This window comes from Pipra filicauda, unplaced genomic scaffold, assembly GCF_003945595.2.
Source record: "Pipra filicauda isolate LSUMZ 115617 unplaced genomic scaffold, ASM394559v2 scaffold761_size107259_pilon, whole genome shotgun sequence".
NCBI lineage: Eukaryota > Metazoa > Chordata > Aves > Passeriformes > Pipridae > Pipra > Pipra filicauda.
In genome coordinates this window covers 1-22760 of record NW_024104933.1, presented here as the reverse complement: position 1 = coordinate 22760, position 22760 = coordinate 1, and the positions used below count along the sequence as shown (strand labels likewise).

The 22760-nt window shown below is 61.8% G+C and overlaps 1 protein-coding gene across 1 annotated transcript; it reads right to left on the bottom strand.

The window, feature by feature from the left end:
* Positions 1-781: 781 nt before the first annotated feature.
* Positions 782-21369, bottom strand: COL2A1 (collagen type II alpha 1 chain; the record flags this gene model as incomplete). Its single annotated transcript, XM_039389735.1, has 52 exons — positions 782-1025; positions 1957-2199; positions 2500-2687; positions 3329-3617; positions 3710-3817; positions 3998-4051; positions 4201-4308; positions 4417-4470; positions 4870-4977; positions 5060-5113; positions 5282-5389; positions 6089-6196; positions 6292-6453; positions 7047-7100; positions 7179-7232; positions 7366-7473; positions 7640-7693; positions 8380-8433; positions 8522-8575; positions 8696-8749; positions 9349-9456; positions 9579-9677; positions 10505-10549; positions 10657-10710; positions 10840-10893; positions 11104-11157; positions 11311-11364; positions 12477-12575; positions 12685-12738; positions 14211-14309; positions 14423-14476; positions 14573-14680; positions 15094-15147; positions 16343-16441; positions 17445-17489; positions 17619-17717; positions 17844-17897; positions 18018-18062; positions 18196-18249; positions 18357-18401; positions 19203-19256; positions 19343-19396; positions 19534-19587; positions 19681-19734; positions 19822-19875; positions 20000-20044; positions 20216-20293; positions 20379-20480; positions 20612-20665; positions 20821-20853; positions 20948-20980; positions 21228-21369. Coding segments are annotated over 52 exons (4297 nt in total), but the record flags the coding sequence as incomplete, so codon positions are not given.
* Positions 21370-22760: the final 1391 nt, after the last annotated feature.

Sequence of the window (22760 nt, the reverse complement as noted above, 5' to 3'; positions counted from 1 at the left end):
GCCCCAACCCAGAAAAGTTGGAGCATTGAATGAGGATCTTAAAGGTTCTTTTTTCCCACCTGAACCGTTTCATGGTTCTTTCAGACCTTCCTTTATCCAGGCTGAGAAAGGGGGAGGGAGGAGATCGGACGCAGCAAACACACCGAAAACAAAACCCCGGCTCCACTTTGTACTTTCCACCAAAAGTTGTTTTTTTTTTTTTTGTATTTTTTTTTTTTTTTATATCAACTGATGTTAAAAAATACAGACTTGTTTTACAAGAATAGCACCATTTTTTGTTTGTTTTTTTTTCTTTTTTTTTCCTTTTTGTGTCGTTATCATACAATTAAAACACTCCTGCTGGTGATACACGGAGGGAAACGGGGACGGGAGGGGATTCGTGCTACCTGGATTGGCGACATCCCTTCGGCAGGGAAGGGTCGGTTACATTCCCACCTCCACCTGACCTTCAAAAAATAGGTCTTACAGGAAGAGAATAAATAAATATTGGTTTGATTTCGCAGCCTGCCCAGGCATGAGGTGGGTGGTCCCCGGTGGACGGGCGTGAGTCGAGGGGGGGTCGTTGCAGCCCTTCAGTGCAGAAGTCGTACGAGACAGAGAGAGAGAGAAGATTGAGAAGTTCCTCAGGTTCCTTTGGGGTGGGTTCAGTTTGTTGGGTCTTCTCTTTGTTTTTTTTTTTTTCTTTACAGTTTTACGGCGTCGGGCTGGATTTAAAAAAAAAAAAAAAAAAAAAACCAAACCAGAACGAAACAAAACACAAACTCTCCCCCCCCCCCAAAAAAAAAAAAAACAGCCCAAAACAAAACACCACAACGCAACGGCAACCGACGAACGAACGCACAGATAAAACAATCCTCTTTTTGTGGTTTTGTTTGTTTTTACAAGAAGCAGACTGGGCCGATGTCTACGCCAAACTCCTGCTCGGCTCCCCCAATGTCCATAGGTGCAATGTCCACGATGGGCAGGCGCGAGGTCTTCTGCGACCGGTACTCGATGACCGTCTTGCCCCACTTGCCGGTGTGTTTCTGGGGAGACCCAGAGCAAAGGTGTTATTAGACACCCCCAAACTCCCCCCCCAAACCTCCAGGTTGACCCCCTCCAACTCATCATCATCATCATCATCATCTTTGTGGCAGGATAGACCCGCCCCGAGAAGACCTAAAATCCAATCAGCTGCTGGAGTCAGGGTGTTGTCTTGGTGTTAATTATGCTAAAATCACCCTGGTTCATCAATTTGAATACACACCCTGCTTTTTGAAGTCTGGTTTGACAGATAAACCGGTGGCTGGCCTGGAAAGGTGTGACTGGCAGTCAACCACTTTATCCTAGAAAAGCCCAGTCAGGTTCCTCTGACATAACCCTTTTGGGGTGGATGTGTGGAGGTTCCTCCCTTGGCTGGGGACGCCCTGCAGGGTCACTCCTCAGGGTTGAGAGCAGAGATCTCCCTTGGTCTGGGTCAGACCTCTACTTAATAATTATTTCTTTTTTCCAGCTTTAATATGACTGCTTCAACAATTGCTTTGTTACAGTGCACTGTACTACCTCATATTGTACTCTACTAGCAAGGTATAATATTATACTCTCTATTATACTCTACTACATTATACTGTATTATACTCTACTAGTAGAGATTTTTAGTGTTTATATGGTGTGGTGAATAGTTCTGTCTGAGATCTTCTGTCTGATCATTCGTATAAAACAAATCACTCACTTTTAGAAAAAAAAAAAAAAAAAGCCTTAAAACCCACGGGACAAAAGCGGCTCCACCACAACCTCCAAACTCCTTCAATTTAAACCACTCACACGACCCCGGGGCTAAGGCTGGGTTTAGCTGCACCGAGATCCCTCCCTGAGAAGGGATTCCTGCCCGTGCCTCGAGACTCCCCGGCGAGGCTTTGCTTTCTACCACCTCTGCCTGAGCCTGGAGCTCCCACCCCGGCCCTGGCGCGGGCTCACCGTGCATCCGTCCTCCAGGACGCTGTAGGTGAACCTGCTGTTGCCCTCGGCGCGGATCTCCACGTCGTTGGAGCCCTGGATGAGCAGGGCTTTCTTCAGGTTGCCCGCGTCCTCGTCCATGTAGGCCACGCTGTTCTTGCAGTGGTAGGTGACGTTCTGGGAGCCCTCGGTGGACAGGAGGCGCAGGAAGGTCATCTGGATGTTGGCGGTGTTGGGGGCCAGGTCTTCGTCACCGTAGCTGAACTGGAGGGGGGGAGGAGGGACATTGGAGCCCTTGAGGGTGTTGCAGCGGCGCCGTTTCGAGGGGCCTCCCGTAATTTGCCTCCTCGGGTGGCTGCAGACATCCCATCCCAACTGCCCCCACCCCAAGCTTTCAGTGCAGTGCTCTGGGTCAGCCAGTGCCTCGTGTGACACCCGTCAGCTTCACCCCAAGGAAGGACACCCCAACCCTCCAACTGGGCACCCCCTGCTCGACCTCCACCCCCCTGCTCGACCTCCACCCCCCTGCTCGACCTCCACCCCCAGCCCCGGGGGGACACTCACGTGGAAACCGCCGTTGATGGTCTCTGCAAACCAGACGTGCTTCTTCTCTTTGGCCTTGCTGGTCCACCAGTTCTTCCTGGGGATGCTGCTGGGGTTGGGGTACACGCAGGTCTCGCCCGTCTCCATGTTGCAGAAGACTTTGATGGCGTCCAAGGTGCAGCCCTGGTTGGGGTCGATCCAATAGTCTCCTGCAGGGAGGGCAAAGGGTGGGGTGAGGGTTTGGGGGTTTGGGGGTTGGAGCACCCGACTTGGCCTTGCTGAGTGCGAGAGGCTGAGGGAGAGGGACGGGGGAGGAGGAGGAGGAGGCTCTTTTTCATTTCACAGGGTACGCTGAGCTGGGAGGGATCATCCAGTCCAACCCTCAGCCCTGCACAGGACACCCCAAAATCCCACCCTGTGCCCTACAGGAGCATCCAAACCCTCCTGGAGCTCTGGCAGCCTTGGTGCTGTGCCCACTGCCCTGGGGAGCCTGGTCAGTGCCCACCCACCCTCACGGGGAAGAACCTTTCCCTGGGATCCAACCTCACCCTGCCCTGGCACAACTCTAGGCCATCCCAGAATTCCAGAATCTGAGTTGGAAGGGACCCACAAGGACCATCCTGTCCAACCCTCAGCCCTGCAAAGCCCTGCATGGAGTCACCCCATGTCCCAGAGAGGATCATCCAAACCCTCCTCGGTGCTGTGCCCACTGCCCTGGGCAGCCTGGTCAGTGCCAACAACTTTCTGGGGGAAGAACCTTTCCCTGACACCCACCCCACCCCACCCCACCCCTGACACAACTCCAGGCTGTTCCTGGGGGTCCCTGGTCCCCGCAGAGCGGAGCCCTCACCGCTCTTCCACTCGGGGTGGCAGAGCTTGATGTCGCGGCAGGTCCTGGCCGGGTTCTTCTTGGAGCCCTCGGGGCTGCGGATGCTCTCGATCTGGTTGTTGAGGGACTTGAGCGTGGCGTCCACCTCCACGTCGTGCTGCCTCAGGCTCCCGGCGGCCTCGTCCGCCCTCATGTACCGGATGGGGTCGGGGCCCTTCTCGGGCTGGCCCAGCCCCGCGAACGCCGACATGTCGATGCCGGTGCCGGGCGGGCCGGGGGGGCCGGGGGGACCCGGGTTTCCAGGAGGACCCTGCGAGAGGAAGGAGATGCAATCCCGTCCTGGGGGGCTGCCCTGGCAGCTGGACCCCCCCTCCCCTGCCCATCCCGGGGGTTTTCACTCACCGCAGGGCCGGGTTCTCCGCTCCGCCCGCGGGGCCCGGGGGGGCCGATGGGGCCGGGCATGCCATTGGAGCCGTCCTTGCCAGAGGGGCCCACGGGGCCGGGGGGACCCTGAAAGAGCCCCAAAAGGGAGGTCAGGGAAGGTGCTGGGCAGCCCTCAGCTCCTGCCATCAGCTGACCCGGGCAGGGGCTCGAGGACAGAGGTGCCTCCTTTTCCTCTCACCCCCTCCAAATTCCTTTTCCTCTCAACCCCCCAAACTCCTTTTCCTCTCATTCCCCCCCAGGACTTACCCTGGGACCGGAGGGACCTGCGGGACCAGCAGCACCTTGGTCTCCAGAAGGACCCTGAGAAGGGAGGGGGGGTGATGGTTAAGCCTGGCATCAGGGGGTGCTCAGCCCCAGCAAAGCCTCACACGGGCTCGGGGCTCTGCCCGTGGCCACATCCAGCTCCACGGGGAGACGTGGGGGGCCGGGGTCCCCACGCCAGCACTTACGGGGGGGCCAGGGAGACCCTGCAGCCCGGTGAAGCCACGGTGGCCCTTCAGCCCTCTCTCTCCAGCCTCTCCCGTCTCGCCCTTGTCACCACGAGGCCCTTGGGGACCCTGGAAGGGGAGGGGGGGGGGCCGTGTCAGGCTGGGAGTGGCAGACCCCCACTGCCAGAGGGTGACACTCCCACCTGACATGACCCACGGCTGTCCCACATCACTCACCGGCATCCCCCGAGCGCCAGCAGGGCCAGAGGGACCCATGGGACCTTGTGCACCCTGGGGAGAGAAAAGAGCGTGGTCAGAAGCAGAAGAAGCTGCGGGCAGGGGGTGCTCTCTGCCTTTGGGGGTGTCCAAACCGGCCCCACCGCTGGGAATCAGCGTCTTTAAACACCCTCAGCTGGAGCATCACACCCAAACGATCCTTGGAAGTGGAGATATTCCCTGCTCCAGCTCCGGGGGCTCACAGCCCCCCAGGCAGAGCCCCAGCAGGGCGCTCAGGAATCCTCAGGAAGGTGCTCGGAGCTGCTCAGGGCACCCCTGAATCCCTGCCGGGCACTAAAGGCACCCGCCTGGCTCCCCCACCCCAGTGACTCCCTAACTCTTCCCCGACCTGCCCTCGGGGTGGTTCCTGTCTCTCCCAAAAAAACCCCTCAGACCCACCATTCCGGCACTCACCGTCTCGCCTCTGTCTCCTTGTTTGCCGGTGGGACCCACGGGCCCGGGAGCGCCGGGAGCGCCGGGAGCACCGGGGGCACCCACGGGCCCCGTCTCGCCTCGGTCGCCCTGCACAGGGACACGGGAGCGGCGTCAGAGCCGCGGGACTGGGGGCACGGGGGGCGTGGGGGGGAATTCACGGCAAACCCACCTTCACTCCGGCCGCGCCGTCTCTTCCCGGGGGACCGTCAGAGCCGGGATTTCCCTGGGAGAAGAGGAGGAATCAAGGCTCGGCTGGGTGAAAACTCCCCTCTCCGAGCCAAAATCCAAGGGCGGAGCCCCGTGTCGGGGATGGGCAGGGGCACGGGGCACAAGGGGCAGCACGGGGGTCACCCGGGCGGGGGGCTGCCCCCTGTGCCCCCTCCCCACCCACCTCTCGGCCGGGTTCTCCAGCGGGACCCGTCAGGCCGGGGGGACCCACGGGGCCGGGGGGGCCTCGGTCGCCAGCAGAGCCGGGCGCTCCTTGTTTGCCGGGTTCGCCCTGGAGGAACGGGAAGGGAGGACAAGATCCGTGAGAGGGAGATCCCGGCACAGCCCTTCCCCCGGGAAATGCCCCCAAAGGAGCAGCTCCAGCAGCTCCCGGGGGAGGCGGCTGCTGCCATCGGGCACAGGGGGTGGAGGCGGCTGAGACTGGGGGTGACACGGGAGGTGGAAGGGGGTGACACGGGGGGTGACACGGGGGGTGACACGGGGGTGACAGAGGGGGTGACAGAGGGGGTGGAAGGGGCTAACTTAGGGGTGACACTGGGGGTGACACTGGGGGTAGAAGGGGATGACACAGGGAGTGACACAGGAGATGGAAGGGGCTGAAATTAGGGGTAACAGAGGGGGTGATGCTGGGGGTGGAAGGGGCTGAAATTAGGGAGTGACACAGGGGGTGACACAGGGGGTGGAGGGCTGAGCCTGGGGGGGTGACACAGGGGGTGACACAGGGGATGGAAGGGGCTGAGCCCAGGAGGTGACACAGAGGGTGACACAGGAGGTGACAGAGGAGGTGGAAGGGGCTGAAATTAGGGGTGACAAAGGGGGTGACACTGGGGGTGACAGAGGAGATGGAAGGGGCTGAAATTAGGGGTGATACGGGAGGTGACACTGGGGGTGACACTGGGGGTGGAAGGGGCTGAAATTAGGGGTGACAAAGGGGGTGACACAGGGAATGACCCCGGGGGTGAGCACTCACCGATGGCCCCGGCAGGCCGGGAAAGCCCCTCTCCCCGCGCTGCCCGGGGAGGCCGACGATGCCGCGCTGTCCTGCCAAGCCTTGGGGACCCGGGGGCCCGTCGGGACCCTGGGGGAAGGCAGAGCCGGGGGGTCAGAGCCAGGAGGGGGGTGGTGGCAGGGCCCCGAACGGGCAGAAAGGGAGGTGCCCCCCCCAAAATGTACCGCGGGACCGTCCTCGCCGGGCTCTCCCTTCTCGCCGGGGGGGCCGGCGGGGCCCTGCAGCCCGGGGTCCCCAGCACGGCCCGGGGGGCCGGCGTCGCCTCGAGCGCCCTTGGGACCGTCCTTGCCAGCGGAGCCGGGGGGCCCGGGGGGGCCTGGGTTACCCTGGGGGGGACAAGGTGGGGTTCAGTGCCAACAGAAGAGGCTTTTCCACCTGCGTTATCCTCATCCTGTGGGGCTCCCGGGCTTGGAGAGCCCTGGGAAAGCCCCAATGGTCCCAGTTGCCCCTGAATGATCCCAGTTGCCCCAAAATGATCCTGGCTGCCCCTAAGTGATCCTGGCTGCTCCCAAGTGAACCCTGTTTCCCCCCAGTGATCCCACTTGCCCCAAGTGATCCCTGTTTCCTCCCAAGTGAACCCAGTAGCCCCTGAGCAACCCCAGTTGCCCCTGAGCGATCCCAGTTGCCCCCCTAGTGATCCCAGTTGCCCCTGAGCGATCCCAGTTGCCCCTCCAGTGATCCCAGTTGCCTCTGAGCAATCCCAGTTGCCCCAAAATGATCCTGGCTTCTCCCAAGTGATCCTGGTTGCCCCCAAGTGATCCCAGCTGCTCCCAAGTGATCCCGGTTGCCAAGTGATCCCTGTTTCCTCCAGAGTGAACCCAGTTGCCCTGACCAATCCCAATTGCCCCCCAGTGAACCCAGTTTCCCCCCAGTGACCCCAGTTGCCCCCCCAGTTGGATCCTGGCTGCTCCCAACTCACGTTAGGGCCGGGGGGTCCGACGCGTCCGGCAGCTCCGGGGAATCCGGTGGCTCCCTGGGGAAGGAGGAGGAAGGTGGCTCAGACCCCCTCCCAACCCCTTCCCCACACCCCCCCCCTTCCCCCAATACTCACAGGGGGTCCTTGAGCACCCCGGGCTCCTTTGGGACCAGTTACACCAGTTGGACCCTGGGAAGAGGAGGAAAACCAGTGAGAGACACGGGAGGGGGTGGGGGGTGAAATTTGGGGTTCCCCAAATTTCAAGGGGAAAGGGACCCCCAGGGGGTTCACCCCCGTTTCGGGGGGCTCTGGCTGTACCCACCTGTGGGCCAGGGGCCCCAGAGGGGCCTTGGGGACCAGGGGCACCGGCGTCACCCTTCTGCCCGGGCTCTCCCTGCTCGCCTTTGGCACCCGGTTGCCCGTCGGCGCCCTGGGGGAAGGGGCTGCTCTCAGAGGGGGGAGCTGAAGCTGGGGGCACCGGGACCCAGACTGGGCCACCGGGACCCAAACTGGGGTATTGGGACCCAAACTGGGGCACTGGGACCCAAACTGGGGTATTGGGACCCAAACTGGGGGCACCAGGACCAAATACTCACCGGGGGTCCGGCAAATCCAGCGGGACCGGGGGCTCCGGGCTCTCCACGCTCCCCCTGTGTGGAGGGACGGGAGGTGGGTGAGGGGGAGGAGGTCAGTGAGGGGGGTAAATGAGGAGGTAAAGGGGGGTAAAGGAGGGTAAATGAGGGGGTAAAGGGGGTAAATGAGGGGGTAAAGGGGGTAAATAAGGGGGGGAAATGATGGGGTAAATGAGGTAAATGAGGGGGGTAAATGAGGGGGTAAAGGGGGTAAATGAGGTAAGGAGGTAAATGATGGGGTAAATGAGGCAAATGAGGGGGGTAAATGAGGGGGTAAATGGTGGGGTAAATGAGGTAAATGAGGGGGGTAAATGAGGGGGTAAATGGTGGGGTAAATGAGGCAAATGAGGGGGGTAAATGAGGGGGTAAATGGTGGGGTAAATGAGGCAAATGAGGGGGGTAAATGAGGGGGTAAATGGTGGGGTAAATGAGGTAAATGATGGGGTAAATGGTGGGGTAAATGTGGGGTAAATGATGGGGTAAATGGTGGGGTAAATGAGGGGGTAAATGGTGGGGTAAATGAGGTAAATGAGGGGGTAAATGATGGGGTAAATGGTGGGGTAAATGAGGTAAATGATGGGGTAAATGGTGGGGTAAATGAGGGGGTAAATGAAGGGGTAAGTGAGGGGGTAAATGAGGTAAATGAGGGGTAAATGAGGGACAAAGACCAGCAGCCGGGGGGGCTGTGACAGGGTGGCACTTACGGGGGCACCGCGGGCACCGGCAGCACCAGAGGGGCCGGGAGGGCCGGATTCACCCTGGGAAAGAAAGGACAGAGAGTCGGGGGGGTCCGGGCGGGGTCTCCCGGGCTCGGGGGCAGCCGAGGGGCTGCCCGGGCTCTCTCACCTTCTCGCCGTTGGGGCCGGCGGGGCCGGGGGGGCCGATGGGACCCGTCAGACCCTGCGGGGGGGAGGGAGAGGAGGGTGAGTGAGGCCCCCGGAGCATCCCCCAGCAGCCACCCCCCCGTCCCACCCCTGTGCCACCCCTCTCCCGCCGCCACCCCGTCCCAGTCCCACTCACGCGGGCGCCGTCCTTGCCGGGGGCTCCCTCGGGGCCCTTCTCGCCGACGTCTCCCTGTGGGGTGACACGGGGGGCAGGGTGAGATGAGCCGAGACCCGACAGCACTCATCACACCCCTCCCAGCGCCCAGCACTGATGCCTTAAGGTCCATCTGATTTTTGATTTTTCTGATTTTTATAAGCAGTTACACAGCAGAGGCAGATTTTAGAAGCAGCAGCATTTATTCCCTTACCCTTAGCACAGTAACCACAACCCTTTTACCCCAATTCCCCGTATCAATACCCCTGAATTCCAATAGAAATGTTTAGTCTCTCCTTAAGACAGACCTCTCCTGTTTGAGGATATCTAATCCTGGCCTGAATCACAAGAGTACAGTCAAGAACGGGGTGACCATGTGCCCCCTGTACCCCGAAGATGACAAAGATGATGAAGAAAAGGGTTTTAAAGACCCCAGCCCTAATTCCCAAGGGGTGGGACCAGGGCAAAAGCCAGAGGGTGGAAAAATCTGGGATTGGCCAGGCAGTATTATAAACAGAGGGGTGCGTGTCTTGTAACTGGGTTAAATCCTTTTTTTCTTGTCTCATCTCCAGTTAAATTGTTTTGGAGTTGTTGTTTTTTTTTCCCCTCAGCTCGTTTTCGGCATCCCCACTCACCCTGTCTCCCTTGGGACCGGCGATTCCGGCCGCTCCTCTCTCCCCGGGCATCCCCTGCAGCCCGGGGGGTCCCTGGGCGCCGTTGGGGCCGGCGGGGCCGGTGGCACCCTAAAGCAGAGCGGAGGGGGCGGTTTTTGGGGTGCCGAGCCCGCCCCGAGCTGACAAACACCCCCCACCCCGGTGCCACAGCCCTGCCGGCGGCACCGGGCGCTGTCCCCGCTGTCACCCACCTTGGGCCCGTCGGTGCCGGGGGTCCCGGGCAGCCCGCGGGGTCCCTGCAGCCCTTGGGCACCGGGAGAGCCGCGCTCGCCGGGGAAGCCGCGCTCGCCCTGCCGGGAGGGGGGGGAGGGTGTGAGGAAGGGGAAGGGAAAGGTGACAACGCGCTGACCCCGCGGAGGGCGGGCGGGCCACCAGCCCGCGGTGCCCCCAGGGGGACCGGCCACCAGGATGGGGGGGAGCTGGAGGCCGTGGAAGGGACGTGGGGGGGGATGTTGGGGGGCACTGGGGGGTGCTGGGGATGCTGGGGGACACTGGGGGACATGGACGTACTGGGAGACATTGGGGGGATATTGGGGGACACTGGAGGGATGCTGGGGGACACTGGGGGACATGGACGTGCTGGGGGACACTGGGGGGATATTGGGGGACACTGGGGGACATGGGAATGTTGGGGGACACTGGGGGGATGCTGGGGAACATGGGAGAGATGCTGGGGGACACTGGGGGACATGGATGTGCTGGGAGACATTGGGGGGATATTGGGGGACACTGGAGGGATGCTGGGGGGCACTGGGGGACATGGATGTGGTCGGGGACAGTGGGGGGATATTGGGGGACACTGGGGGACATGGGAATGTTGGGGGACACTGGGGGACATTGGGGAGATACTGAGGGACACTGGGGGACAAGGGAATGTTGGGGGATATTGAGGGGGATGCTGGGGATGGTGGGGGACAAGGGGACATTGGGAGGATGCTGAAGGACACTGGGGGACATGGGGATGTTGGGGGACATTGGGGGGGTGCTGGGGCACACTGGGAGGATGTAACCAGGGTTGGAAGGGAGCAACCAGGGCCTGACAACCCCCTGGAGACCCCCAAAGCCCCCCATGGGATGGATCCAGTCCCCCCCAGCCAGGAGGGGGGGTGACACTTACTCTGGGACCAACCAGACCGGGCGCTCCGGCTTCTCCAGGAACACCCTGTGGCAGGAGGGGAACAAGCATTGGGGGGTCAGGCCTGGCGGGTGCTGGGGGGCTCTGACCCCCCCCCCTTTGCAGCCTGAGAGGAGGAAAAGGGGGGGTCTCACCTGATCTCCGGGTTTGCCGCTCTCTCCGGGGGGACCTGGTGGCCCGGGCAGCCCCTGGGAGAGGAGAGCAGCCCTGTGAGCACGGGGGGGGCAGCGAGACCACCAGGGACGGGGGGCTCGGGGCCACCCACGAGCATCACCCCACCCCCAGCCCCCCCAGAGCCCCCCCTCCCACGTGCTCACCTGGAAGCCGGAGGGTCCGGGGGCTCCCTGCTCTCCCCTCTCTCCCGCGGGGCCCTGCGGGAAGGACGGTGCTGAGGGACCCCCGAACCCCTCGGGCTCGGGGCTTCCCCCCCCCCCAGCTTTTGGGCAGAGCCGGGGGCGTGGAGGGCCCCAAAACCCCCAAGGGCAGCGACTGCAGAGGCTTCACCCCCAGCAGAGCCGGGGGGGTCCTTTGCCCAGCTCTGGGGGGGGTTCAGCCCCCCGATCTCCCCCCGTTTCACTCACGGCGGGTCCCGGGGGTCCGGCAGCTCCTGTCTCACCGTCCTTGCCAGGGAGCCCCTGCAGAGGAGGGAAAACCCCCCCTGAGCTCCGGGCACGGAGCTGCTGCCTCGGCTTCCCCCCCCGGGGCACTGCAGAGGCCTCGGGGAGCTGCAGCCCCCCAAAATTGAGGGAGGGAGGGAGGGAGGGAAGGAGGGAGGGAACACAACTCACCCGCAGCCCCGGGGCACCGGGCAGGCCCTTCTCACCAGCTTTGCCAGGCTCGCCCTAGGGAGAGGCAGAGGTGGCACCGAGGGGGTCTCTGTGCCCCTGCGGCCCCGGTTTTGGGTGGGAATGGGTGGTAGCGCTCATTTTTGGGTGGGAATGGGTGGCAGCACTCATTTTTGGGGAGGGATGGGTGGCAGTGCTCATTTTTGGGTGGGAATAGGTGGCAATACTCATTTTTGGGGAGGAACAGGTCACAGTACTTATTTTTGGGTGGGAATGGGTGGCAATACTCATTTTTGGGGAGGAAGGGGTGGCAGTGCTCATTTTTGGGGAGGGATGGGTGGCGGTGCTCATTTTTGGGTGGGAACAGGTGGCAGTGCTCATTTTTGGGTGGGAAGGGGTGGCAGTGCTCATTTTTGGGTGGCAACAGGTCTCAGTGCTCATTTTTGGGGAGGGATGGGTGGCAATGCTCATTTTTGGGGAGGGATGGGTGGCAGTGCTCATTTTTGGGGAGGGATGGGTGGCAGTGCTCATTTTTTTGGAGGGAATGGGTGGCAGTGCTCATTTTTTTTTTGGGGAAGGAAATGGTGGCAGTGCTCCATTTTTTTTGTGTTGGGAGGAAAAGGGTGGAGTGCTCATTTTTTTTGGGTGGGGAAAACCAGGTCCTCAGTGATCATAGTTTGGGTGGGCCACAAGGGTTACTCAGTTGCTCGATTTTTTTTTTTTGGGTGGGCACAGGTCTCAGTGCTCATTTTTGGGTGGGCACAGGGCTCAGTGCTCATTTTTGGGTGGGCACAGGGCTCAGTGCTCATTTTTGGGTGGGCACAGGGCTCAGTGCTCATTTTTGGGTGGGAAGGGGTGGCGGTGCTCATTTTTGGGTGGGCACAGGTCTCAGTGCTCATTTTTGGGTGGGCACAGGTCTCAGTGCTCATTTTTGGGTGGGCACAGGTCTCAGTGCTCATTTTTGGGTGGGCACAGGTCTCAGTGCTCATTTTTGGGTGGGCACAGGGCTCAGTGCTCATTTTTGGGTGGGCACAGGGCTCAGTGCTCATTTTTGGGTGGGCACAGGGCTCAGTGCTCATTTTTGGGTGGGAAGGGGTGGCGGTGCTCATTTTTGGGTGGGCACAGGTCTCAGTGCTCATTTTTGGGTGGGCACAGGGCTCAGTACTCACGTTGGCACCTTTGGGGCCGGGGAATCCCATCACACCGGGCTGGCCACGGGCACCCTGCGGGCCAGGGGGGCCGGGGCGCCCGTCCTCGCCGGGGGCACCCTGTGGGGAGGGGAGGGGAGGGGGTGTCAGGGGGCGCCTGTGCCAGACCCCCACACCCCACCCAGCCCCCTGCCCACCCCCCAACACCCCCACCTGCAGCTTCACTTACGGTGGGGCCGACTTTGCCTTGGGGACCGGCGTCACCGGGGCGGCCCGTGAGGCCCTGCAGGGGACAGGGGAGCTCTGGGGGGGGGCTGGGCACCCCTCATGGGGGGGGCACAAGGGTCTACCCAACCCCCACCACCCCAGAGAGCGTCTTTGCTCACCCCGAAGAGCGCCCGACCCCAAAGAGCACCCAGTCCCAAAAAGGATCCAATCCCAAAGTGTGTCTGACCCCAAAGAGCACCCAATCCCAAAAAGGATCCAATCCCAAAGTGTGTCTGACCCCAAAGAGCACCCAATCCCAAAAAGGATCTGACCCCAAAGAGTGTCCCACCCCAAAGAGTGTCCCACCCCACAGAGCACCCAACCCCAAAATGATCTGACCCCAAAATGGATCCAACCCCAAGAGCGTCTGACCCCAAAGAGCACCCAACCCCAAAAAGGATCCAACCCCAAAAAGGATCCAACCCCAAAAAGGATCCAACCCCAAAAAGGATTCAACCCCAAAGAGTGTCCAATCCCCAAAAGGATCTGACCCCAATAAGGATCTGACCCCAAAGAGCACCCGACCCCAAAAAGAATCCAACCCCAAAGAGCATCTTTGTGAACCCCAAGTGTGTCTTAACCCCAGAAGGCATCTTAATTAGCGAAGAGCATCTTAATTAACCCCAAAGGATTTCTTGGTTAGCACCAGAGAGCAACTGACCCAACCCCAGAAAACACCTTAATGCCAAAGAGCACCATGGCCAAGGCCAAAAGCACTGCATTGACCCCAAAAGCATCTTAAACAACCCTAAAATCACCTCTTTGACTCCAAAAGCACCTCAGACAACCCTAAAGGCATCTTATTAACCCCAAAGGCACTTTATCGACCCCAAAAGCACCTAGTTGACCCCAGAAGCACCTCAGACAACCCCAAAAGCACCTTACTGACCCCAAAAGCACATGATTGACTCTTAACCCTAAAAGCACCTTATCGACCCTAAAAACACCTTATCAACCCTGGAAGCATCTCATTGACCCCAGAAGTACCTCATTGACCCCGAAAGCACCTCATTGACCCCAGAAGCATCTTAACCCTAAAAGCACCTTATCGACCCTAAAAGTGCCTTATCAACCCTAAAAGTGCCCTATCGACCCCAAAAGCACCTTATTAATCCCAGAAGCACCTTATTAACCCCAGAAGCATCTTAACCCTAAAAGCACCTTATCGACCCTAAAAGCACCTTATCGACCCTAAAAGCACCTTATCAACCCTAAAAGCACCTTATCGACCCTAAAGGCACCTTATCAACCCTAAAAGCACCTCATTGACCCCAAAAGCACCTCATTGACCCCAAAAGCACCTCATTGACCCCAGAAGCATCTTAACCCTAAAAGCACCTTATGGACCCCAAAAGCACCTCACTGACCCCGAAGCCCCCCCTTGCTGACCCAGCGGGTCCCACTGGCGTCCCCACTGTCCCCACTGTCCCCTGTCCCCCCTGCTTCCCCCCCAGTGCCCCCCACCCCCGTGGCCCCCCCGTTTCTCACCCTGGCTCCGGGCAGTCCGGGCTCTCCGGGCCGTCCGGGGTCGCCGGTGGCTCCTTTGGGACCCGCCAGCCCGGCGGGGCCGCGCTCGCCCGGAGCGCCCTGCGAGGGGTTGGGGGTGACTCCGGGGGTCCAAGGGGGTGTTCCCCGCCCTGGAAACCCCCCCCCCCTTGACCCCCGTGACCCCCGCCCACCCCCCACCGCGACCCCCCCACCTTGGGTCCGGCCAGCCCGTCCTGTCCCGGGAAGCCGCGGTTGCCGGGAGCGCCCTGTGGAGGAAGAGGAGGAGGAGGAGGAGGAGGATGGGAGTCAGGGGAGGATTTTTGGGGAGGTTTCGGGGCGGGATAGGGGGGACACACACTCACCCTTTCTCCCGGGGGTCCCAAAGGACCGGCAGCGCCGGGTTCGCCGCGGGCTCCTCTCTTGCCTTCCTCGCCCGCCGGCCCGGGGGCACCTTGGGGTCCCGCGGGGCCCTGCGGGGGGGAGGGAGAGGAGGGACAAGGGGGTCACCGGGAGCCTTCCTCCCCCCATAGCCGTCCCCCCCCCCCTCCCGGGCAGGAGCCCCCCGACGTGCCCCCCCCAGCCCCGGCGGCGCCGGGGCCCCGCGGAGCCCCGGCATTGAGGGTGGTTAATGAAGCGAGGGGGGAATGTCCCCGCGGGGGGGGGACGGGGCGCGCACACAGCGGCCCTTTGTCCCCCCGCGGGAGGGGGACGCTGCCCCTCGAGGGGCCTCCCGAGGGGGACGGGCCCCGGCAGACGCCGAGGAGACGCCGCGGGGACGGGGACGGGGACGGGGACGGGGACGGGGATGGGGACGGGGACGAGCCCCAGTCCCCGCCCGGGGTGGGGGGTCCCGGGTGCGGCCCCCCCTCGGTGCTGGACTCACCGTCTCACCCTTGGGTCCCTGCTCGCCTTTGAAGCCCGCGATTCCCGGTTCTCCCTGTGGAGAGAGGGGGTTTGGACAAGGTGCCAGTGTCCCTGTCCCTGCTGTGGAATCCAGCTCCTGTCCCCATCCCTGCGTTCTCCAGGTCCTATCCTCCATCCCTGCTGTGGAATCCAGCTCCTGTCCCCATCCCTGCGTTCTCCAGGTCCTATCCTCCATCCCTGCTATGGAATCCAGGTTCTGTCCCCATCCCTGTGTTCTCCAGCTCCTGTTCCCATCCCTGGTGTGTTCTCCAGCTCCTGTCCTTCATCCCTGCTCTGGAATCCAGCTCCTGTCCCCATCCCTGTGTTCTCCAGCTGTGTTCTCCAGCTCCTGCCTCCATTCTCCAGGACCTGTCCTCCATCCCTGCTGTGGAATCCAGCTCCTATCTCCATTCTCCAGCTCCTGTCTTCATTCTCCAGCTCCTATCCTCCATCCCTGCTGTGGAATCCAGCTCCTATCTCCATTCTCCAGCTCCTATCTCCATTCTCCAGCTCCTATCTCCATTCTCCAGCTCCTGTCTTCATTCTCCAGCTCCTATCCTCCATCCCTGCTGTGGAATCCAGGTCCTGTTCCCATTCCTGGTGTGTTCTCCAGCTCCTGTCTCTCCATCCCTGGTGTGTTTTCCAGCTCCTGTCTCTCCATCCCTGGTGTGTTTTCCAGCTCCTATCTCCATCTCTGGTGTGTAATCCAGCTCCTGTCCCCATCCCTGGTGTGTGTTTTCCAGTTCCTCTCCCCATCCCTGGTGTGTTCTCCAGGCCTTGTCCACATCCCTTTCCTCATCTCCATCTTCATCCCAGTCCTCTCACATGTTCCCATCCCCATCCCATCCCACCTGTGGGAAAATGGGAAATAGGGGCGGAAAGGGAAAAAAGGAAGGGAAATGGGAATAAAAGGGGAAAAGGGGAGGGAAGCAGAATAGGAAAAAAAGGGGGAAAATGGAGGGAAAGGGGAAAAAAGTGGGAAAATGAGGGAAAAGAGAGGAAAAGGGAAAAGGGGAGAAGTGGGAACAAAAGAGGGGGAAATAGGGAAAAAAAGTGGTGGAAGGGGAAAAAGCAAGGGGGAGAATGGAAATAAAAGAGGGGAAAAAGGGGGGAAATGTGGATTAAAGGGGAAAAAATTGGGGAAAATGAGGAGAACCGGGAAAATAATGGGGAAAAGGGGTAAAAGACCAGGAAGGAAATGGTCAAAACCCGAAGGGTCTCTGTCTCACCGTCTGTCCCTTGGGGCCCAGGGGGCCGGTGGCTCCTTGGGGGCCGGGGGGGCCACGGGGGCCGGGGAAACCTGGAGCACCAGCGATGCCCGGGGCACCCTGAGGGCAGTGGGCACCGTCAGGGGGCACGGCCGTGTCCCCCCTGCGGCCCCCTGTCCTCCCCGTCCTCCCCCTGTCCCTCCCCAGTGTCCCCCCATGGCCCCCTGTCCTCCCTGTCCTCTCCCTGTCCCTCCCCACTGTCCCCCTGCCAGCGTCCTCCTGTCCCCCAGCAGCTCACATCCCACACTGTCCCTGCAGCCCCCGGTGTCCCCCAGTGTCCCCCAGTGTCCCCCAGTGTCCCCCAACATCCCCGTGTCCCCCAGTGTCTCCCAGCATTTCCCCAATGTCCTCCAGTGTCCCCCAGAGTCCCCCAGCATCTTCCCAGTGTCCCCCAGTATTCTCCCAGTGTCCCCCAACATCCCCATGCCCCCCAGTGTCTCCCAGCATCTCCCCAATGTCCCCCGGTGTACCCCAGCATCCTCCAGTGTCCCCCAGCATCTTCCCAGTGTCCCCCAGCATCTTCCCAGTGTCCCCCAGCATCCCCCCAGTGTCCCTCAGCATCTTCCCAGTGTCCTCCAGCATCCCCCCAGTGTCCCCCAGCATCCCCCCCGTGCCACCCAGCATCCCCACATCCCCCCAGTGTCTCCCAGTGTCCCTCAGCATCCCCCCAGTGCCACCCAGCATCCCCACGTCCCCCCAGTGTCCTCCAGTGTCCCCCCAGTGTCCTCCAGCATCCCCCAAGGGTCACTCCACTATCCCCATGTCCTCCAGCATCCCCCCTGTGTCCCCCAACATCTCCACATCCCCCAGCACCCCCAAGTGCCCCCCCAGTGCCCCCCCAGTGTCCCCCAGCCCCCAGCACCCCCCAGCCCACCACCCCATTTCCCCCCAGCCCCCAGCGAACTCCTGCCCCCGTAGGTGCCCCACGACCCCAAATCCTTTGTGTCCCCCAGATCCCAACCCCAAACCCCCAAACCCTCAGCAGCCCCTCCTCACCCTGCACCTCTCCGGGGGTCTCTGAACACCCCTCCCCTCCCCACCCCTGTCCCCAAACCCCGCTCACCGCCGAGCCCTTGGCTCCGGGGATGCCGTCCGTGCCCGGGTTACCCTAAAAGGAGACACCGCTGAGCTCCTCGTGCCTCAGTTCCCCCGAATCCCCTTCCAGGGACAGCTCCCGGGGCAGGGGACAACGCCGGGACGAAGCCACCAGGGAGGGGACGTGGGACGTGGCACTTACGGGGGCGCCGGCGGGGCCGGGGGAGCCGGGGGTGCCGGATTCGCCGCGGGGGCCCTGGGCACCCTCGGGACCTCGGGCTCCAGTGGGACCAGCTTCACCCTGGGGGGAGGAACGAGGGGGTGAGGGGTCACTGGGGGGAGGAATGAGGGGTGAGGGGTCACAGCGGGTGCTGTGCCTCGAGTTTCCCCCCCCCTCCATCCCCGGGGTCAGCCCCGTCCCCGTTACCTTCGAGCCGGGGGCGCCGGGAAAGCCGGGAGCTCCAGCTGGGCCGACGGGTCCCTGGAGGCGAGAGGAGTGTGAGGGTCTGCCCAGGCTTTGGGGGGGGGCCTGGGGGACCCCGCTGTGCCCCCCGTGGGGTGACACGGGGTCCGGGGAGGGCCCGAGCAGCCCTTGACTTACGGGGGGTCCGGCGGGACCGGGGAGACCGTCGTTGCCACGAGCGCCCTGGGGGGAGATGGTGGTGGTGTGAGGCACGGGGGGCACCGCGGGGGGACCCCCCTGCCGGCGGGGGGGACATGGGGGTGTCACCAGGGTGCCACCGAGGTGCCACCGGGGGCACGGGCAGCGTCACACTCACAGCGGCACCGGAGGGGCCGGGACGTCCTCTCTCTCCGGGCAGCCCGCGGGGACCCTGGGGGGACACGGGGGCTGGTCAGGCTCGGGGGGGCTGTACCCCCCACCCCCAATTTCCACCCCCCTCGTGCCTCAGTTTCCCCTTTGTGCAGCCCGAGGACTCACCATGGGGCCGGGGGAGCCGTTCTCGCCGGGGGAGCCGGATTCGCCCTGCGGGGAGGGACAGAGGGGGTGAGTGCCGGGGGTGACCGAGGGGGTGGGCACTGCGTCGGCCCTGAGGCCACGGGGATGGTCACTCCGTCAGCTCCAGGGCCATGGGGATGGTCACTCCATCAGCACCAACACCACAGGGATGGTCACTCCATCAGCCACTGGGATGGTCACTCCCCCAGCCCTGAGGCCACAGAGATGGTCACTCCATCAGCCCTGAGGCCACTGGGATGGTCACTCCATCAGCTCCAGGGCCATGGGGATGGTCACTCCATCAACCACTGGGATGGTCACTCCATCAGCCCCAACACCACTGGGATGGTCACTCCCTCAGCCCCAGTGCCATGAGGATGGTCACTCCATCAGCCACTGGGATGGTCACTCCATCAGCTCCAGGGCCATGGGGATGGTCACTCCATCAGCCACTGGGATGGTCACTCCCTCAGCCCCAACACCACTGGGATGGTCACTCCATCAGCCCCAACACCACTGGGATGGTCACTCCCTCAGCCCCAGCGCCATGAGGATGGTCACTCCATTGGCCACTTGGATGGTCACTCCATCAGCCCCAACACCACTGGGATGGTCACCGGGATGGTCACCTGGCCAGCCCTGATGTCATGGGGATGGTCACTCCATCAGCCCCAACACCACTGGGATGGTCACCAGGATGGTCACCTGGCCAGCCCTGATGCCACAGGGATGGTCACCTGGCCGGTCACCTGGCTGGTCACCTGGCTGGTCACCTGGCCGGTCACCTGCCCAGCCCCAACACCACGGGGGTGGTCACCCCACACCCACCTTGGCTCCAGGAGCTCCCGCCTCTCCTTTGGCGCCGTCCAAGCCGGGGTATCCCTGGGCACACGGAAAGGGGGGGATCACCCTCCGTGCCCCCGGGTGAGGGGGGCACTGGGGGCCCAAGGGGGGGGACACTCACTTACCCTGTGACCCTTCACTCCGGGGAGCCCGGGGGTCCCGGGGAAGCCACGAGCGCCCTGTGAGAGGAAGAGAATTGGGGGTGAAGGGGGGGACACACGGGGGGTCCCTGTCCCGGGGGGGACACATGGGGGGTCCCTGTCCCGGGGGGACACACGGGGGGTCCCTGTCATGGGGGGGCCGGATCCAGACTCACCTGGGGGCCGGGGGGGCCACGCTCGCCGGATTTGCCGGGTTTGCCGGTCTCACCCTGCAGGGAAACGAGATTTGAGGGGAATAAAAACCACCTTTTATGGCCACTGCTGCAACGAGCTGCCCGTTCTCAGCCGGGGTTTGCACTCACGTCGTCTCCGGGTTTTCCAGGAGGTCCTGGTGGTCCCCGGGGACCCATGGGACCCTAAAGGGGACAGAGAGACAGCGGGTGAGTGGCAGTTGGGGGGTGGCAGGTCCCTGGGGGGAAGGGGGGGGTGATGGGGGCACTCACAGCAGCGCCGGGCTCGCCGGGCTCACCGGGGTTGCCTTGAAATCCTTGGGGCCCCTGGAAGAGACGGTGGCATCAGCGGGGGGGGGGAGGGAAGAGGTGGTGACATCGGTGGGAGGGGGTGGGGGGGCGGGGTGCCCACCCAGAGACCCCAAAACCCGGTGGGGAGGGGGTTACTTACGGGAGAGCCGGAGGGTCCGGGGGGGCCACGGGGTCCCATAGGGCCCTGGGGGGGTGGGGGGGAGAAAAAACAGTGTCACAGAGGGGGGGGTCACCCCCCATCACCTGCCACAGCAGGGGGATCCCCCAAACTGGGGGTGGTCCCCACCATCGCTGATGTGTGTGAGGGGGTGCAGGGGGGGTTTCGGGGGGTCCTGTGGAGCCGGGGGGGCCTTACCATGGGTCCCTGCATGACGCCCAGCTGAGCCCCTCCAGCCTTCTCGTCGAAGCCCCCCGCCATCTGCGCCGCGAAGTTCTGCGGGAGGGGAGGGGAGGGGGGCTGAGCGCGCCGGGACCCCCAAAATCCCCTCCTCCCGCCCCAAAAACCCCTCCATACTCACCCCACCGAGCCCGGCGGGGCCGGGAGGGCCGGGAGGGCCGGGGGGGCCGGGATTGCCGGGGGTGCCGGGCTCTCCATCCCTGCCCCGGGGACCGGGAGGACCCTGAGGGGGATAAAAAAGGGGGTGGGTGTCATCCGTGCGGTGAGTGGGACAGCGGGACAGTTCTCTGCAGCCCCCCACAGCTCCGGGGGGGTGGGGTGGGGGCGCTGCTGGGGGTGGGGGGACACTCTCACCTTCTCCCCCTTCTCGCCGCGGTCCCCTCGTTGTCCCTGCTCGCCTGCCGGGCCCTGGGGGGGGAGGAGGAGGAGGAGGAGGAGGAGGAGGAGGAGGAGGAGGAGGAGGAGGAGGGGGGTAAGATCTCCCCCCACGCCCCCTCCTCCCACCCCTCAACCCCCCCCCCCCAACCCCACAAATATTCCAGCAATGCGGGAAACGCTCCCACCTGCGGTCCCGGAGGCCCTCGGGGTCCTACGACCTGTGGGAAGGGGGGGACACAAGGTTGGGGTGAGACACGAGACCTTCCCCTTCCCTCCCCCTCCCCAAATTTTGGGGCTGTCTCCCACACTCACATCTTTAATGTCACCGGGTTCACCCTTCTGCCCCTGCAAGGCAAAGCAGGGGGTGAGACAAGACCCCCCCTCCAAAATCCCTCTGTCCCCCCACAACTCCCCCCAAAGGGGTGACAATCCCCCCTCCCAGGAGGTGACAAACCCCCCCCCGGGAGGTGACAACCCCCCCCCAGCAGGTGACGACCCCCCCGAGGGGCTCACCCCCCCCCCCCCCAGAACCCCCCCCCTGCCTCGAGCCCTCCCCCGAATTTTGGGGCGAGCCCCCCCGGGATCCCCTCACCTTGGGGCCGGGCTGCCCTGTGGGGAAAACAAAGAAATAAAGAGAAATTAGTGCTGGGGGGGTTTGGGGGCTGGGGGGGTCGGGGGGGGGACACACGAGACTTCTCCATCCCGGGGGGGTGCTGGTGCTCCTTGGGGGGGGGCTGTGGGGCCAAAAGGGGGGCCCGGGGGGCTCCCCCGAAGCGCTGGCAGGGCGTGTTTTGGGGGTGCAGCGGGGCCAGCACGCGGGAGGGGGGCTCTGAGGGGTATTTTTGGGGTGAGGGGGGCAGCTGGGTGGGGGCTCAACCCTTCCCACCCCTCCAGCTGGGGCGGGGAAGGGTTAAAAAAAAGGCAACTTTTGGTTTTGGGGGAGGTTTGGGGGGTTTGGGGTCGTGGCTCTTTTGGGGAGGGGGCTTGGGGGGGAGGTTTTCTGTGAGTTTTGGGGTGAGGAACAGCCTTTGGATGTCCAAAGTTATCCCCTCCACCCCCTCCCCAGCATCACCCCCTGCACCCCACACCCAAAAAACCCTCGCCCAAGAAAACCCCAACCCTTACAAAAGCCGCCAAACAAACCTCCTTACCCCCTTTTTCCCCCCAAAAAAAACCCCCATCCCTTACAAAAAACACCAAAAAAACCACCTTACACCTTTCGCAGAAAAAAACCACACCCCTTACAGAAAACACTAAAAAAACACTTTATCCCTTTTCCCCCAAAAATCCACCCTTTAAAAAAAAACACCAAAAAAACCTCCTTACCCCTTTTCCCCCCCAAAAAACCCACTCCTTAAAAAAAAAAGCTAAAAAACCACTTTACCCCTTTTCCCCCCAAAAAAACCCTACCCCTTACAAAAAAACCTACTAAAAAAATCACCTCACACCTTTCCCAGAAAAAACCACACCCCTTACAAAAAACACTAAAAAACACTTTACCCCTTTCCCAAAAAAACACCAAAAAAACCCCCAACCTTACCCCTTTTCCCTCCAAAAATCCACCCCTTACAAAAAACACTAAAAAACCACTTTATCCCCTTTTCCCTCCCAAAATCCACCCCTTACAAAAAACACTAAAAAACCACTTTATCCCCTTTTTCCCCAAAAAATCCACCCCTTACAAAAAACACTAAAAAACCACTTTATCCCCTTTTCCCTCCCAAAATCCACCCCTTACAAAAAACACTAAAAAACCACTTTACCCCTTTCCCCCCCCAAAAAATCACCTTTCCCCCTTCCCAAACAAACCCCACCCCAAACCCCTGCAGGTTTTGGGATAAAAAAGGAATTTTTTTTCCCCACTGCTCGAGGTGATTTTTTTTTTAACCCTCTCACAGGGGGTTGGGACTGGGGGGGCATCAAGTTGCCTTTTCCCTGCACTTCCCCCATGGATGTTCCCCCTTCCCGGGCCCATCCATGGGTGGGAAACTTATTTATTAACGACGAGGGGATATATAAATATATATATATATGTATATATATACCTATATATGTAATATGTCTATATATCCCCCTGTCGTTAATAAAGATATTTATTTATTAATTTATTTTTTATTAATTTATT